The following is an 18,856-nucleotide window of genomic DNA, read 5'->3' as shown; positions in this document are numbered from 1 at the left end:
GCACGGCTCTGTGGAAAGAGCAGGACCATGTCTCTCATGTATTTACCACCAGAGTCTGTTTCTGCCTTCAACATTCTTCATGTTGGAGTCAATCTTTTCAGAGCAAGAATGATTGTGTCTTTGGACAGTTATGGATCTGGAATTGGAATTATGAAAAGGTTGCACTAACAAATGCATTAGTCTCCCTCTCTCTCTCTCTCTCTCTCTCTCTCTCTCTATCTATCTCTCTCTCTCTCTCTCTCTCTCTCTGTGAGTCAGGGTGTGTGTGTGTGTGTGTGTGTGTGTGTGTAGGAATATTCCTTTGAAACCCATTAATGTTTTTGTTTTTCTCTGCTCTGCTGCTTTTAAACAAATCGGCCCTGACTTGAGTAAACTGAGGCTTTGTTGTGTTGTTCTGTGTTTATGTTGTCTGTGTTTGAAAACAAGACATACAGGGGACATTTAAAGGCTGAGAGAAACTGGGAGAAACAGAGATCTCAGCGACAGAATGCAACAGTCTCCTCCACATCAACATCTGTGCCATGCTTCACCTCTGATTACACTTCTCTCTCTTTTAAACAAGCTGAACTTCTGATTACGTCTCTCTCTTTCTCATCATCCAGTTCATCTCATCGTCATTCGTTCCCACTCTGTTTTCTCTTTTGTCACTCACTTCTCTCTTTCTCTCCATCTTTCCTCTCTTTTTCTCTCCTCTCTGTCCTATCCCTCTCTCTTCTCTCTCACTCCCCTCTCCTTCCTCTGTGTGTGTGTGTGTGTGTGTGTGTGTGTGTGTGAACACGCAGGTCTTCCGTGAGGACCTCATCACATTCAAAACACAAACACCAGGTCCTCTCTGCTCATTACCATTTCTCCCTGCCCTGCCGTCTGGCTGCACATGTTATTGTCTCAGTCGGAGCCCTGCGGTCATGTCTAACCTGCCGCGTCCGCCCTGCTCACATCACTCTGGTATACGTTACGCTGTGCCGCACAGTGCCACGCCGGGTTTCACCCGACACACAAGTCAGAGTCTGTGAAAAGACCTTAGGATCTTGCAGGGGCTTGAACCGAAAGCCTAATTTGAAAACATGCAGGTCTGCAGAAAAAAAACAAAATCATTCAGCGCTTATCACTCCAGCGTGAGAGTATGTGCTGTGTTACTAAAGGACGTCTTCGGGGGAGGAAGGTGGTAGACCAAGACAAAAGGTGCTAGACCACTGTGCCAGGCAGTAGATTCATGGTTGTGTTTGTGCTGTATGTGTGGTGTTGACTTGACAGCAGTATTACCGTGTGTGTATGTTCCCAACCACTGTAGCCGTGTGTTGTTGCAGCATTGCTGTGTGTGTGTCCAGTGTTACGTCCCTGTGTGTGTGTGTGTGTGTGTGTGTGTGTGTGTGTTTGTGTGTGTATCAGTTTCTGTTTTGCTCTGTTCTGTGTTCTGTGTCCTGGTTTGTTTCAGACAGTCCCGTGGACAAGGGACGCTTAACTGCCTGCAGTGCGATTGGGGTTCCGCCCTTTGAAAAGAACCTCGTTACGTCATGCTGGTGGGAAACGCGAACTTTGGACACTTTGGGTTTGCCGCGCCCATGCCACGCCACGCTACGCAGCCTTTGCAACCTTAGTCCTGATTCAGGGCAATTCCACGCAAAACTGTCACATCCATAACAGCAACTAAATACCATGGCATTGTGTTGCCGTTATGGATGTGACAGCTTTGCGCGGAATTGCCCTTCATTCTTCTTTTCTGCTATTATGGTTTTGTACATAAATATTTTTAATTTACCCTCCCTGGTTATTTTGCAGGCGTAGCAAATAGTGCATACTGTATAAGAGTTTAGAATGAAAGTCTATAGATCAAGAGAGTAATATATATGCATTTGCCTCTGGCATTATTTCACACGTATTGTCAGTTTCTTTCATCTTTCCTAGACTCACAACTATGCTATGACTGCAATTAAATCAATTCATCTTATAGCTTTTATCTTCGCTGCATAAGGTAGCGATTGACAGTTGATATATTGCCCTGTTCACTATAGTTAAGTGAGGCACCTTGAGTTTTCCTTCTCTTTGTTAAACAGTTTTACTTCTACTTTGCAGTCATTCTGAGTGCCTGTGGCTTGATAGGGAAAGAAACCGTCTTTGAAACTGTCCTTGGTGAAAGTGCCTTTTCTGTTTTTGCACCCTCATCCTGGTATAAATTGCAGAATCATTTTAAATTAGACTGCCTACCAACAATGACACAGTTTAAAACTAGGATAAAGGACTATTTGAGTACTACAGTAAGTGCACATGTGCTGTTACTGAGCGCAGCTGGTGATCATGTTGAGATGATGTTAAATTGCATACTGTCTTTTTCTGTTTTATGTTTTATGTCTGTTTTACACTGTATATTTTAATATGGAACTATTATGCTGCTGTCTTGGCCAGGACTCCCTTGAAAAAGATATTCTGAATCTCAATCAATTCCTGGTAAAATAAAGGTTAAATATTTTTTTGTGTACACTATTTGTCAACCACAATAACACAACCACAACCATAAAAAAAACGCTAGATGTTTGGGGATTCAGCCTGTATAGCAACACAATATGGTGAGATTGGCCAGTATGAGAGAACATGGTCCAGTATCCCTGTATCTGATTGGCTGATAGCCTGATAGAGTGATAACAACATGGTTTATGACAGGCAGATGGCATGATACAGTAGCATGCATATGGCATAACTCTGTCATCTCATGGAGAGTGCCTGCAGGGGTTATTTTAGGTTACATAAACAGCAGTTTAAAAAAGCCTGCCACTGAAGTGGAACATGTACAGTGTACTAAACACACACACACACACACACACACACACACACACACACACACACACACACACACTTGCAGAAGTCATAAAGAAATGCAAAGGTTGTGTCCATGGTAAAACATTTACGCACAGGAGGGGGTTAGAGGGAACAGACGGAGGTCACCGGTGCCACTGAAACAGGTGTGAATTTGAGAGGGACAGTCAGCCAGTCTAGCACAGAGAGATTTAGCAGTATTCCTCTGAAGAAAGAGAGAGTTGGGAGTGATGGAGCACCAGCTCTACAGCAAGGTTTTGAAAATGCAAACTTCCACCAAAAGTACTGACTGTGTGTGTCTACTGTATGTCATTTACTCGAAGAAGATTCTCATGTGGAGGAGGGACAGACGTTATTAGATACTGTAATGATTACAGTGACCTCTGATACTCACTACAGAAAATATTACCCCCTCATACACACAATCTCGCTCTCTCTCTCTCGGTCTCACACACACCAAATGCACAAACACACACACACACACACACACACACACACAGAGGAGGCAGCATTTCACACACACACACACACACACACACACACACACACACACACACACACACACACACAGAGGAGGAGGGCATGTGTGCCCTTCACACACAAACTTAACACAGTTCATGCACTAAGAGACTGCCCAGGGGACACAAACATAAGTGTGAAGACACAAACACACACACACACACAGAGACGATCAGAGAAGGAGAGAACATCACAAGAGATAATAAGGAGAGTTATATGAGAGGGAGAGAGGCCAGAGTTATAGGTGAGAGGAGAGGGTTAGAGGTGAGAGAAGAAGAGAAGAGAGTTAGAGGAGAGAGGAGAAGAGGAGAGAGGAGAGAGTTAGAGGAGAGAGGAGAGGAGGAGAGAGGAGAGGAGGAGAAGAGGAGAGAGGAGAGGTGAGAGGCTAAAGAGGCCAAGAGGTGGGCGGACATTTGGGATAGGAGGAAAGGTGAGAGGAAAGGAGAAGAGGAGAGAGGAGGAGAGGAGAAGAGGGTGCTGTGTCCATGACAAACACCACCATAGCACCAAATTCACAACCACTGCCTGAGGTACAAAGTGCTGCAACATGGACTAACAGTGCACTTTGTTACTGGACTAGCCACTGCACACTGCAACACTACGCTACACCTCTGGTCAGTTAATTAGGAGCTTCTAAGGAACACACAAAAAGTTATTCAAAACATATATTAGGGCTGTCAATCGATTAAAAAAAAATAATTAATTACATACTCTGTGATAAATAAAAAAATCAAATTAATTACATACTCTGTGATAAATTAATCTAAATTAATCGCATATATAATTTTTGCTGTGAAGGTATTTTAAATATTTAAATTCAAATAAATTATGGAATAATCAGCATTAGTGACATTAAAGTTCAAAAACTCTTTTATTATTATTTTCACTGTTCAAATAATTGCCATAATAATCTATGATATGACCTAATATGCTGAGGAAATAAATTCAAATGTGCTTCGGGAAGAAGTTTTTTTTTTCACATTTCAGGCCACAGATATAACCTAGGGGACACAATGAAAATTAATTAACACTCCCCTCAATGTCAACACTTATTTATTTGCATTGATGTGCGACTATAGAGTTGATGAACTCCGGTGACATGCAAATTCCTTGCTGCAGACATTGCAGAGGACTTTATTTTCAACACTTTATTTTTTATCAACACCATCAGGCCATTTTTTAAAAGTAAATGTTCCAATCAATGATCCAGGCGGCACGTTTTCTTCTCTCTCCTTCATTTTACAGTCTAATTTTTACTGACTAGAACGGCTCGGGGTCAAAGGTCATACGGAATCGATTAATCTGCACTAATTTTTTTTTCTCAAATGAATTAATCAAAATTAATCAGTTATTTTGACAGCCCTAATGTATATATACAAACAAATGTGCATATATATATATATATATATATATATATATATATATATATATATATATATATCCAGGACTCTACAGACAAATGTGCAAAATATGGCCAAAGGTGCTGTGCAAACGTTTCAGTCCATAACTTTCCTCAGTGCTTATTCTGAGCTAAACACATCTTTAGTGAGAGTAGCTCATAATGGACATTCCTTTACAAGGGGTATTATGCAGGGAACACTTCAGTGGAACTGGACAGATGGAAGAAGATGAAACAGGAACATACAGTAGTTTTTAACAAAAGGTTTGAAACCCTCCGATGGGTCTGGCTAAAATATTCAGGACAGTGTTTCAAGCTCTTGTAAGTGGATGTCAAATAGACCTCATCTATTAAATCAATATTTTCTCTGAGGTGTTCCTGGCTCCAGATTGTAATATGCTGTTAAGCAGCAGGAAAGTCTACAAGAAGAGAGATGTTTTCCCTTTTGTGTTTCCTTTATTGCCAGTAGCAAAAGGAACCTCTTCAAAAAATGAAATGAAGACATTCTAAACCCAAGCCAAAAAAGGAAAATATTCTTCACTCACACACGAGAGAAATTAAAAACACAATCAAGGAGAGAGAGAAAGAGAGATAGAGAGAGAAAGAGATAGATTTTTCTTGTAATTTTTTTTTTCCATTTGTTTTATCTATTTCAGATTTTATTTACTTCATATAATAACTATTAAAAGTAATATTATTATTGTCCATATGAGTTTATTTCTAAGTTAATGTTTGTACAAGCTTTGACAACACAAGTTATCTTGTCATGTCAATAAAGCTTTCTTGAAATTATAAAATAATAATTGAGAAAGACAGAGAGAGAGAGGGAGAGACAGAGAGAGAGGGAGAGGGAGAGAGAGGGGGGGCATAAACAAGAGAAGGCACAAGCAGTGAGAGGGCAATAGACTGGCAATGTGGAGATGTGCATTTCAGACCGCTTCTGTTTTCTCTTTTCAAATTCACGTCCTTTTCTCTCTCCAACCTCTTTTCTCTCTCTTCAACCTCCCCATTTCCTCTTCCTCTCTCTTTGCTCCTGCATCTATACTCTGCCCCCCCCTCTCTCCACCCCCCCCTCCTCTTTCTTCCAAAAGAACTTAGGAGTACGTTCTTTGGCTTGATTGAATTGAGCATCAGAGTTGAATAAGCCTCAAGTCAAATTACTGACAAAGTTGGACTCTAATTTGCAAATGGTGTACAGAAAAAGGTCTGTTGTCAGTCACTAATAATGATAATCATCTATGTTCATCTTCCCACTCTTTCTTTTCTTACTATTTTCTTTCTCTTTCCTCTCTCCTCCTTCTCTCCCTCCTCTCCTTTCTTTTGTTAAATCTACCTCTCTTTCTCTCCTTCTTACCCCTTCTCATTCCTTCTCTCCCCGCTCTCCTTTCTCTCTTTCGTTAAATCTACCTCTTCCTCTCCTCCTTACCTATTTTCTCTCTTCCTGTCTGTCCTCTATCTTTTGTTTAATCTATCTCTCTTCTTTCGTCTCCCTCCTCCGTGCTCCCTCCCCCTTCCCCCTTCTCTTCCCCCCTTCTCCCCCTCCAGTGCTCCTTAATGCATCCTTTCTCTCACGGCCTGTAGGCGCCTGGGTCTCTCTCTTCTGTCCTCTCTCTTCTCTCTCTTCTCTCTCTTTCTCTCTCTCTCTCTCTCTCTCTCTCTCTTCTGTCCTCTCTCTTCTCTCTCTTCTCTCTCTTTCTCTCTCTCTCTCTCTCTCTCTCTCTCTGCTGTCCTCTCTCTTCTCCCTCCACTTCACTGCGCTGCCAAGACGCTCTCTTCTGCTTAAATGCGGTGATGAGATGGCTTTGTGCGGCCCAACAGGGCTGCAGGGCGTGCAGCTTTTTCTTGGAGCCAAATTTACTTTGATTCCTTAAAAGCATAAAGAGAGCTTTGACTCTCCTCTGCTCTCCGACACGACCGTCTGTGTAATCAGACAGCGCCGCCTAAGAGACACAATGACCTGGGACTAAGTGGCCTGCAGACAGACTGGGGGTGGAAGAGGGGCTACAAACACATGTACTGGCAGAGAAAGAGACAGAAAGACAAGAAACATAAGTGATACTCATTGAAAGGCACATGTGGGCCACAGAGAGGTTGGGTATGGACAGGGACTCAGTCTGCAGGATCACACTGGGCATGATAGCAGTCACTAAATGACGACCGATGATGGCATTAGTAGCATGTGGAAGCAGGGGGCTCAAACACCTAATTGAATAAAACAGGGCAATGTTCTCTAGGACGCCAGGGAGTACAGGTAATTACTTATGGCTTACACTAATACATACACACACACACACACACACACACACACACACACACACACACACACACACACACACACACACACACACACACACACACACACACACACACACACAAGCCCCCACAAGCAGACAGACAGACAGACTAACAGACACAGACACACACAGACACACAGACACACACACACACACACACACACACACACACACACACACACACACACTGACTCATGCATATGTCTTGATAACCAATTCAAGTTAAAAGGTGGTGGTTATGCAGTCAAATTCTGTGGTGTGGCATCCGCTTGGCACAGCAGCGACAGCATCAGTAGTCTGGAGTCTGAGTGCACTGAATGTGCGACCCACCCGTGTGTTGCTCCTGCTCGCCATTTAAAACTCAGGCACATTTGAAAGCCAGTTCACCTCTGATTGCATTTGGGAACGGTGGCTTCTATTCACACAAGCTGAAATGCCCCACAGGTGGAGGGTGCATCAACAGGCTCTCCCTACTGCTACACACCACATACCCAACACATCAGCTTCCTACACACCACATACTCAACACTAGCTCCCTAACACACCATCTCACCACATACCCAACACATCAGATACCCCAACATACCATTTCACCATATACTGTACCTAACGAACCATGAACCAGCTACCAATAATAATAATAATAATAATAATAATAATAATAATAATCATATATTTTATTTATATTGCACTTTACATTTCATAAGATATCTCAAAGTGCTACAGGTTAAAAAGTTAAAAAAAAAGCCAAAGAAAAATGTGGATTTAGAACAGGACCATCTAAAAAACATCTAAAAGGAAGGCACCAAAAGTTTTGCTAAAAAGAAATGTTTTTAGTCCTTTTTTAAAACCGTCTGTAGTATGTGGTGCCCTCAAGGTGTCAGGGAGGGCATTCCACAGACGAAGGGCCACAGCACAAAAAACCCTATCCACTCACCACCTATCCGACACACCATCTCCCCAAACACGCCACATAGCCAACCCACCAGCTACCTAACACACCATCAAACAACCTACCTAACACACCATCACACAAACTACCTAACACACCATCACACAAACTACCTAACATGCCATCTACCTAACACATGACATACTGCACTCAGCATAGCTACTGTAATAATAATAATAATAATAATAAAGCTTTATTTGTATAGCACCTTTCATACACAGAATGCAGCTCAAAGTGCTTTACATTTGAAGCATGTAACACAATAATAGTCAGTCAGTCATTATCAATCACTTTTCTTTGCTGTTTATGATATACTCAGCAACATATCAAAAATATAGAAAATGACGTCTTAAGACTGGCAGCCTTAACCCTCTTACCCCCCACAAGCACGCCATATGGCAACTGTGGCAAGGAAAAACTCCCATATTCCAGGAAGAAACCTTGAGCAGAACCTGACTTAATAGGGGGAGCCCATCTGCTTCTGGCTGGCTGCGCCCTCCAATAGTAGCAGATGTAGAATAATCTGAAAATGTAGTCTACAGGATAAGATGAGTTAACTAAAAGCTTTCCTGTACAGGTATGTTTTCAGATCTTTTTTAAAAATATTTACTGAACTCGCCTGCTTGATGTACAGAGGCAGGGTGTTCCATAGTTTGGGGGCATAATGGATAAACGCAGCTTCTCCACTTTGTTTGTGGAGCACTTTGGGTACGATTAAAAGATTAGAATTGGATGATCTAAGTTTCCTTTGTGGTTGATAAGATATTAAAAGCTCAGAGATATATGAAGGTGCTATGCCATTCAGAGCTTTGTAAGTAATTAACATAACCTTAAAATCAATTCTATAGGAAATAGGGAGCCAGTGCAGTTCAGCCAACACAGGGGTGATGTGTTCTCTCTTCTTAGTCTTAGTTAAAAGTCTAGCCGCAGAGTTCTGTATGAGTGCCAGTTTCTTTAGATGTTTTTTGGGAAGACCAGTGAAAAGTGCATTGCAGTAGTCTAACCTGCTAGTGATAAAGGGCTGAATTAGTTTTTCTGCATCTTGTTGAGTTAAAAAGGGCCGCACTTTGGCAATGTTTCTCAAGTGGAAATAGGCTGTCTGAGTAACTTTACTGATATGGGGCTTAAAACTTAACTCTGCATCTAAGATGACACCGAGGCTTGTTACTTTTGGTTTGACCTGGTGTGCCAAATTCCCCAGATTACTAAGAATAATATCTCGCTTTAGTTTTGGTCCAACCAGAAGTACCTCTGTTTTGTCATCATTTAGTTTCAAAAAGTTTTTGCTCATCCACTGATTAATGGAGGTTAGGCATGCAGTGAGGGAGCAAAGGCCATCTGGGTTAGTTGGCTCCACAGAAAGATACAATTGGGTATCATCTGCGTAGCTGTGGAAGTTTACATTATGCTGACTTATGACGTTTCCCAATGGAAGCATATATAGAGAAAATAGCAGGGGACCAAGGCAGCTCCCCTGGGCCACACCAAAAGGCAAATCATGTTTTTCAGATACATGATCTCCTAGACTGATATAAAAATCTCTGCCAGTAATGTAGGTTTGAAACCAGTTTAGAGCATTAAAGCAACTGTAGCACACCAAGTACCAAACACAGCAGCTAAACAACTGACACATAAAACACTATTTCAGCTCTCCATCTCACTCTCTCTCCTTCCCTCTCTCCCTGTTCAATATACAGTAGATGAACTCAGGGTTGTTCTCATGGCTCATTTGCTAACATGGCCGCTAAGCTCCAGTGGAGACCCGCAGCAGGGCTACGGGCGCACAACTGAAGTGTTCTGTTTGTGGAGTGTACGCTGCAACAATTATCTTCCACTTTAAGACCAGTCCTCCAACAATTATCTTCCACTTTAGACCAGTCCTCTAAAACTGTGTTTATGCTCCACGAACAGAATGTTTCAGTTGAGCTCCTGGTGCAGCCTGGCAGATAGTCTGGTCCGGTGGTCTGTCTGGTAGGTCCTACCTGTCCAGGGAGATGCAACAGAGGTGCAAGATGGAGGCTGTGGTCAGCAGAACGTCCAGCGAGGTCCGCACCAGGCAGAAGGTCTCGCCGAAGATCCAGTCCTGCCGGATCAGCTCGATGGCCCCAAACGGCATCACCAGAACCGACACCAGCAGGTCCGCAAAGGCCAGCGACACAATAAAGTAGTTGGTCTTTATTTTCCTGTGATGAAGATGGCAAGAGACAATATATCATTACTGTTCCCTTATGTTGCACTAACTTTTCAGTTGATGTTGAGATACTGCAATGTTTATTAATGTCATTATAAGTCAACTTTGGACAAAAGTGTCTGCTCAGAACTCTAAACATGAACATAAACGGATGGGAGCAAACATCTTTGTGAGAAACAGGATACATGAAAACACATCTAGTTTTCTACATGAGCAAATTATCAGATAAAAATCAGAGCCAGAAATAAGGTAGGATAGAAATGAGAGATGAGGAAGGAGAGAAAGAAGAGATGAGGAAGGAGAGAAAGATGAACCATGGCAGTGTAGAAATAAGGGCAATACAAAATGTGTTATGTGAAATACAGTGCATCTGAAAATGTGCAAGAGGGAGAATGAAAGAATGAATGAATGATGTAGCCCATATGGAGAAGTCCTGTTAAAAACACATATGATTCAATTTTTGTCTTAATAGAATAATGCAAGGACCATATGTGGCTCTAAAACCAAATGTATAATACATACATGTACTGTACAGTATTCATGTACAATACTGTATGTCCTGCCTTAGTATTCATGCATATAGTATTCATGTATGAACATATAGTATGCATGTACGAACAATGCTATACAACACAAAACATTATGTTTGGCATAGACTAACAGAAAATTGAGGACATTCTGGGAGTCATAGACTAGATGAGGAAGTGTATCCTTCATTTCTTGACCATTATTTGTGTACATGCTGAGGAAAACAGGGTGAGGTTTATTGGAGTTTTAGTCATCATCTTGCTCTACTAACTTAGCTTTCAAATTACATGAGACAGAAGTATTGTGGAAGACAATTAAAATGAAATGAAAGTTCAAGAAATGATCCGTGAATGAATGTCTGAATGAAATTGTATGCATGAAATGATTATTGTAGGCTATACATAAGTTGCAAGAGGTTACTGCTCTGAACCCTGAGTGATTATCCAGTTTGATTTGCAAAACGTGTGACACATTCAGCAAGGAGGACCTTCCAGTGAAATGTTTGGTTCACCAAACCTCGCCTTGTCTAAACACAATTGTGTTTATGTATTGTTTTGCATGAATAGAAAATCCTAGGAAATTAGATTAGATTAGATTAGATTAAATTTTATTGTCATTATGCAGAGTACAACTACAGGAGTACAAGAAATTCCCCCAGTCATAGGCTAGATGCGGATATGGATTTTGGCGATCCAATCTGCCCGTCCCAACTAAATATGCTTTAAACATTGACCCGAACCTGACTGACCCAACGCAATATGCGTTAAACCAAAGTCCTTTTAGGCAAGTCCCTCCACTCGGCGGCCATATGGCAACGCTTTTTGGTCACTTATCGGGCACTTGCCACTTGTTGCCACTGACGTTCGTGCCACTGACTTGAAATATTAGTTTTAATAACTCTTAGTGGTACAGGCGAACGCTGTGGTCGCCAATGTCAATCTACCAATAGCATAGTACAATACTGACATACAAATATTACAAGCCTATCAGATTTGGCTATACGAATCAGCTGTTGGACAACAACATACAAACTTTTTTAGCCACCGACATGGAGTATGGACATCGCCGAAGAGGATTGGTTTTGTGGGGGTAAGTATCTTTAATATATTATATATGTATCTTGCTATATAGCATGTTGATTTCGTAGTCAGCGATGGTCAAATGTGTTTTGTCAATGTAACGGCAATCTTAGTTAATTGCCATTACATTCTTGGCAAAAGCAAGGGTAATGCTTGTTGCTAGCTTTTGTCGAGCTAAAACTGTCTTTAGGTACATTTAATTTGAACAACTTCTCTGTGTACAAAACGGCTGTGATAAAGTTAAAATGCAGTTGTTGTGACAGTCTTACAAATTAAGTAAATCTTATGTCAGTGTTGCATGCATGAAAAGAGACATTGCAAAAAATATTGAATTAAAACATTTAATTAACATATGTCTGATAACTAACTAAACAGAGCTAACAGCTCAAGAGGTGAACATTATTCAAATAAACAGAGTTAATAGCTCAAGAGGTGAACATCATCCAGTGAATACCACTCTAGTCATTGCTTGGCCTGTTCTCACACATTGAGCACTGGCATAGGTCTGTACATGGCAGATCATGCTGTTTGCATGTACATCTGCCCTTGGTACACTGTGTTTTTTGGCATCCACAGTGTACAAGTGCCAGTGTACAGCCTCTGGAGCTGGTGGCAGTGACATCCACTCCACTTTCAATACTCTCCAGCCCTACCTATTAATCCAGAAATTGAAAGTGTTGGACGTTAATCCATCACTTATACGCTGGTTTCATTCTTTCCTGACTAGCAGGACACAGCAGGTCAGGGTAAACTCCAGTCTATCCCAAATTAAAGTTATTAGTACTGGGGCACCACAAGGATGTGTGAGTTCACCAGTCCTTTTTTACTCTGTACACTAATGAGTGCTCATCTAAGCACCCTGGGAACTACATCTTTAAATACTCAGACGACTCAACAATTCTATGCTTACTTCAACAAAATGATGACCTGGACATCTATCATTCAGAAGTAAGGCAGTTTGTTGATTGGTGTGACTCCAACCACCTTATTCTAAATGTTAAAAAGACTGAGGAAATCATTTTTGACCCAAAGTCAGTCGGTAATCACAACCCAGTAACTATACACCAGCAACCAATCAAACAGGTACAATCATACAAATATCTTGGTGTTTATATAGATAGCTCCCTAACATGGAACACTCACGTTGACTTGTTATGTTCCCGCCTGCATCAAAGAGTCCACTTCCTGCGGCGGTTGCGTTTGTATGGAGTTGACCAAAAAATTATGATATTGTTCTATCAGGCAGTTTTGGAAAGCATTATTAGATATGGCATAACCACTTGGTTTGGGAACCTTTCTGTTGCATTAAAATTAAAGCTGAACTATCTAGTCCACACAGCCATGAAAGTCATTGGTCTGAAGCGGTATAACAACCCTCAGTCTATTTTCGATCAATGTGTGTTAAAGCAAGCAGACAGAATTCTTTCTGATCCCTCTCATGTCCTGCATGCACAATATGAGTTGCTGCCATCAGGCAGGCGTTTCAGAGTCCCCCACTGCAGACTGAATAGATTCAGAAACTCCTTTATCCCCATATCAATAACACTCCTTAACAAACACCGCAAATAAGCGCCCTCAGTCATCAGGTTCAGCAAGAGGTTTTATTTGTTTTTATTACTTTATTTACTTAATTATACTGCCTGTTATTAGCCTTTTATGTCTGTCTGTGTGTCTGTATTGGGTCAGAACTTCTGAGAAGTCCAAGACAAATTTCCCCAAGGGGATAATAAAGTATATATCTATCTATCTATATCTATCTACTTCATAGCCATCTCCAGCCATTTTCCACTCCAGCTTCACAAAGGTCTAAAGATGGGGTGAAGCTAGCTCCTAGGTCTTGGAACAGACGCAAGTACTCTGGTTTTGAGCATAATTTTTTGTAGGCTTTTGCTTTCCCAACTTTATACAGAGCACTCACAGTATCACATCCAGAAAAGGCATGCAGACCTACAAGGGCATGACATTTGTCCTCACCAAGATGGCTGTGTAGTTTGCTTATATCTGTAATGTGTGTTTCATTTCCCTTGGCTGTGTGAAAGTACAGATGACTGTCTATTTGTGGGCAAAATGCTAGAGCCAGCACAAAAACATCTGTGTCTGGACTCCTAATCACCAGGTCACTGCAGGACTTGGATGCATAAGCGGCGTGCAGCAGAATTCGTGTATCTGCCTCTTCTTGAGTAGTCTCAAGGTCTTTGATTTCAGTTACATCAAGGACAGTGTCATTTAGCTTTCAAGATTGCATGACACTTGTGGCCATGTGTCGTGATGATGGTAACATTTTCAATTGTATTTTTTGCAGATGTGGTCCAGCGTTGGAAGAAGTACTCAAGCAAGTTGTTTTTGTTCTCCCCACATTGCCTGTGGAAAAGGACCCAAACAGTAAGTGAGCATTTCTTCAATATTAATTTGCCTAACACTGCCCACAATAATTAATCTTGCAAACAAGTTGCGGTGAGTTGTCAGGGTGATTTCTCTTCCTTTGACCTTTGTTGTAGTGCTTTGGCAAGAGTCTTTAAATGTTTTAAGTTTAATTTTTTTTTTATTGGGTCATGGTAAGACCTTTCTACTGTGCTGATCCGTCTGTCAAAGAATTCTGTGAGTGCCACTTCACCTCTTGCAATGCCTCTGTGAAGAGCTTGTGGGCCCGCATGCTCCTGTTGTAATGGTGGCCTGTAATAATCACCCCATGAATAGAGCCTATAACCACCAGTTCGGACTCAATTAAGATGTCCTGAAGGCCTGCGTCTGCATAGAGCTTCCCAATGCATGAAAGAAATGCCATGGCCGTATGGAATTCTCCCATCCTTAAAACAAGTTTTTTTGAATATAAGCTTGTCTGCCAACGGATTCCCTGTGCCTTGGCATAGATGGCTTGGTCCATAACCAATACAACTTCTGTTTGTTTTAGGCTGTCAGCAATTGCAATGGAGCGGCTCAGGATCGTGTGAACCGTGTTCAGGTCAGTTGGGCTGGCATCAATCACAGGTAAGTAGGTCGCATTTGTAAGAGGTAAGACTGCATCTTCCTTCAACATAACTAGTGCAGTGCCCGTTCAAACATGCTATTCCTGTAGCCCAATTACATGCCTGCAGGTAGGCCTGCTTTGAAAATAGAATAGGGAAAAACACAATTCCAGGTAAGCATTCAATAATGAATAGGCCTACAGATAATATAATAATATAATAAATGTAAAGTGAGCAGAATTTAAGCATGGCTACATGTGCCATTTTTTACAAATCAAAATTACATAATCCTAACAGCTGTTTTGAGTCAAGGCTATATGCTTAGCCTCTTGAATAACTTGATGATAGAGAAAACAAACCATTTTGTGGAATGATGCATCATATGAAATTTGCAACGGTGTGACTCAAAAACAGTCTCTGGTGGCCTATAAGTGACATCACACTCTGTCTGCCAGACGTTGCTTGTCGCTGGTTATGCTTTGCATGTGTGGCATTTTGAGATGTTCTTTAATTCTGGACCATCATCACTCGTTTCAATTTAGGACCTTGCAGTTGGAACTGCCGTTTGCTTATTCAAAGTCTAAAGACAGTCCAAAGTAGCCTGCCCTGGGCTATTCATATAGCATCACACTCTGTCTGCCACTCGTTGCTTGTCGCTGGTTATGCTTTGCATGTGTGGCATTCTGAGACGTAATTCGGGACCATTATCGTTCGTTTCAATTTAAGACCTTGCCGTTGGAAATGTCGTTTGCTTATTCAAAGTTTAAAGACAGTCCAAAGTAGTCTGGGCTATTCGAAGTGTCCGTTTATTGCACATAATTTTTACATCATTTTGAAGAGCCACTGCATACCTGTGTGTCAAAATCCGCGGAGTTTACTTTATTGTTGAGGTCAGACATGTTAAGTTTTTACCCGTGTAACCTACACTGAGAAAGCCCTGCTTCTATCCTCACTGGTAGCTTACAGTACAGTGGTGTGTGGGAGGGGGAGTGGCTAGCGGCGAAAGCCAATGTGCTTTTTGTGCTACCGATTTATTTAACGATATCTTTTGCATTTCTTATTCAAACAACGTCAAAGTTGGCACTGCACTTACTCATGCCCATAGCAAGACACCTGCCAAGTTTGAAATCAGTCTGACAAACGGTCAGCGAGATATGCGTGCCACAGACACACAGACAGACACACAGACGCTTCTTGCTTTATAGATAGATATTAAAACCTGTCCACCCAGGAAGAACTTTACCCTGGGCCTCAGGAACTTTCATTAAGAAGTATGCTGCATCGGTTCTCCGACCAATTGTTTGGGCACCCCTGTTTTGGTCCTGCTGAAAATCAATCTCCAACCCTGAACTATGAGAACCAGACCGCTTTCCTCTTCTGTAATATAGTAAGTTAAGTGGTGGAGGACTGACTGACCACTCTCTTGTTCTTTGTCTGGATGTGTTTGGTACAGGTGCTGCATCATTACCCGTGGCTCGCTGAATTGCGATACCATTGGTGTTGTGCGTTGTCCCTTTACCAGACAGGGTCTCTTCTCCAAAATCATTGTTGTCCCAGACCAAAGTCACAGGCACTTCAGCACAGATGGATTCTGAGATGTAAGTTTCTCCTTTCTCCATTTGCAGATTAGCCAGGGCAGTATCATGCTCAAGGACCAGGGAATTGGATGAACAGTGGCCAAGACCATTCAATATTCCAATGAGTTGTGCTGAGCCAGACATATGTCTAACTGCCATGGCAAGTGCACATTGCTTCGGCATGAGCCATTGTGCTTTTGTTGCCAAGGTAATGATGTCCTGACAGGAAGATCATATTTTCCTGCTATCCTCAAAACTGACATGTTCGTTTGCTGGTTCTGATGTAATTCCAGATGCCCATGCAATGAAATTGAACAGCTGGTGAGGCACTACCTCAAAGGCCCTCTCCAGGGTGAGGTCACTTGCAGTGGGAGGCCGTAGAAGTTTTTCAGACGATTTGGCAGCGTTTTGGAGGATCTCTTTGAGGGTAAGTGCAGCATGATACAAAAGGCAATAATCAGGCCCCAGCTGTGGCGCAACTGGCTGGGGCACCTGCACCCTACGCCGGCGACCCGGGTTCGATTCCTGCCCCACGGTCTTTTCCGGATCCCACCCCTGCTCTCTCTCCCATTCGCTTCCTGTCACTCTCCACTGTCACTATCATTAAAGGCATAAAAAACTGTGATAATGTGATCTCTGTGGTGGCATTGTCAGGCTCCTCTCTCTCCATCTCTGTTGGATCAAATTGTGAGGGCAGTGCTTATGGGAAACTAAAATAGTGTTCCTCTTCATCTTAACATAATCCACTGCAGAATAAGCATGCGTCCCTGTCATATTAACACAAAGGCTGCAGGCAAGTGCGAATGTAGGTACTGTATTTGTAGTCCTCCCTATCATTCAAATCGAACACAAACTGGTTCCTTAAAATGTCCCCTAATAGACTTGCCACTAATTGTAATTTATTTTCTCATTTACAGGGCAAGTTGAATTCAACATTGAAGTTAACACTACATTCATTTTAATGTTTCATCTTTTGATACCAACCTTTTGTTACACTTTCTTGTAATAAAGCTTCATTCTCTCTCCTCTTTTGTGCTCTTTGTATCTTAGTTTTATTTGTGACATGGCAGTAGCAGTCTCTGTGGTAGCCACTGTTGTCTGGTATAGCAGTTGATTCCTGGCTGTTCAAATTAAACCTCTGCACTGCCTCTTCTGCAACAACACTCTCTCTACAGGCAAGGTCCTTCCAAAGAAACACTGACTGAATGAATTTGTCCCAACTTATAGATGTAAATGGGCTTATTGGTCCATCAACTTCCACTACATGCATGCAGCAGTTCATGGCTGTAGGTGATGCAGGTACCATGTGCCCGAAGAGGCTATTTCCTGGCTTTTTCATGACGTGATAGATGTATACAACTCGCATGAAATACAAATTCCAAGATGTATGAAAAACTTTTAGTAGTGTTTGCAAAGAAACAGAACAACCATCATACATTATGCTGTAAACGTTTCTATCAAGTTGAGTAAAGAGTTCAAAAGCCTAAAAATTGCCCAAATAAAAAAGCCAAATATTCCACATTTCACGTTGGACACAGGTGTTTGTTTACAGTTTTGGGCGGGTCAAGCCACACCGGCGTAATTCCAAGAACGTGATTGGATGACAAGGAACAAACGTCATGCATTTAGGACCCAAAATATAGCGGTCTTCTCTATTTGCCTGGAAAATAACGTGGAATAAAGTTGTCGATAAAAAAATAATGTCCATTAGCTGTAAGTGGCAACAATTTTTATCTAACATGAATATACACATAGAATGTATCTATACAATCTTGGCGCCTCCATCGTGAGAAAAAGTTCAAATGCATGAAATCGCCCCTCGGCCCACGGCCTATATCCACATCCATGGAAGAGGTGCTCTTAAAACAACATCCCCCCCCAACTGCCCCCAAGCGCTGCACAGTGCAGCTAACCCCCAACTGCCCCCAAGCCCTGCACACTGCAGCTAACCCCCAACTGCTCCAGCTGCACACTGCTTCGAGTATATGTGCTCCTTTGTGTAATGCCGCATTTTTACTTACTGAATTATTATATAATAAGTATAAGTGGGGCTATAATTATAATATACTGCAGCCTCTATATATATAAAAAACAACATTCAACTTTCCATATAAAGAAAGGACAAAACATTTAGGAATATAGGAATAATGAATCTAGCCCAAAAATGGCAAATTTCATAGTGGCAAGTTTCATAGAGGCAAAGAGAGAGGGAGAGGGAGAGAAAGAGAGTGAGTGAGAGAGAGAGGGAGAGAGAGAGGGAGAGGGAGAGAAAGAGAGCGAGTGAGAGAGAGAGTGAGAGAGAGAGTGAGAGAGAGAGTGGTTGGCAGATGTGGGGGGTGCTGTGCTGTGCTGTTTTGAGAGAGTGAGAGAGCGAGTGAGAGAGAGAGTGGTTGGCAGATGTGGGGGGTGCTGTGCTGTGCTGTTTTGAGTGAGTGAGAGAGAGAGAGTGAGAGAGAGAGTGGTTGGCAGATGTGGGGGGTGCTGTGCTGTGCTGTTTTGAGAGAGTGAGAGAGTGAGAGAGAGAGAGAGAGAGAGAGAGA

The 18,856-nt window shown here is 42.0% G+C and overlaps 1 protein-coding gene across 3 annotated transcripts in view; it reads right to left on the bottom strand.

Moving 5' to 3' along the window:
- The window catches only part of htr4 (5-hydroxytryptamine receptor 4), a 113,171-nt gene that overhangs the window by 48,409 nt on the left and 45,906 nt on the right, over positions 1 to 18,856 (bottom strand). For all 3 annotated transcript variants that reach the window (XM_042061365.1, XM_042061366.1, XM_042061367.1), the window contains exon 4: positions 9,958 to 10,158. In XM_042061365.1, coding sequence (XP_041917299.1) covers positions 9,958 to 10,158 — 201 coding nt within the window. The remainder of the gene's footprint in view (positions 1 to 9,957; positions 10,159 to 18,856) is intronic.

Source organism: Alosa sapidissima, chromosome 14 (genome assembly GCF_018492685.1).
Source record: "Alosa sapidissima isolate fAloSap1 chromosome 14, fAloSap1.pri, whole genome shotgun sequence".
Classification (NCBI taxonomy): domain Eukaryota; kingdom Metazoa; phylum Chordata; class Actinopteri; order Clupeiformes; family Clupeidae; genus Alosa; species Alosa sapidissima.
This window is presented reverse-complemented; position numbering and strand designations above follow the sequence as displayed.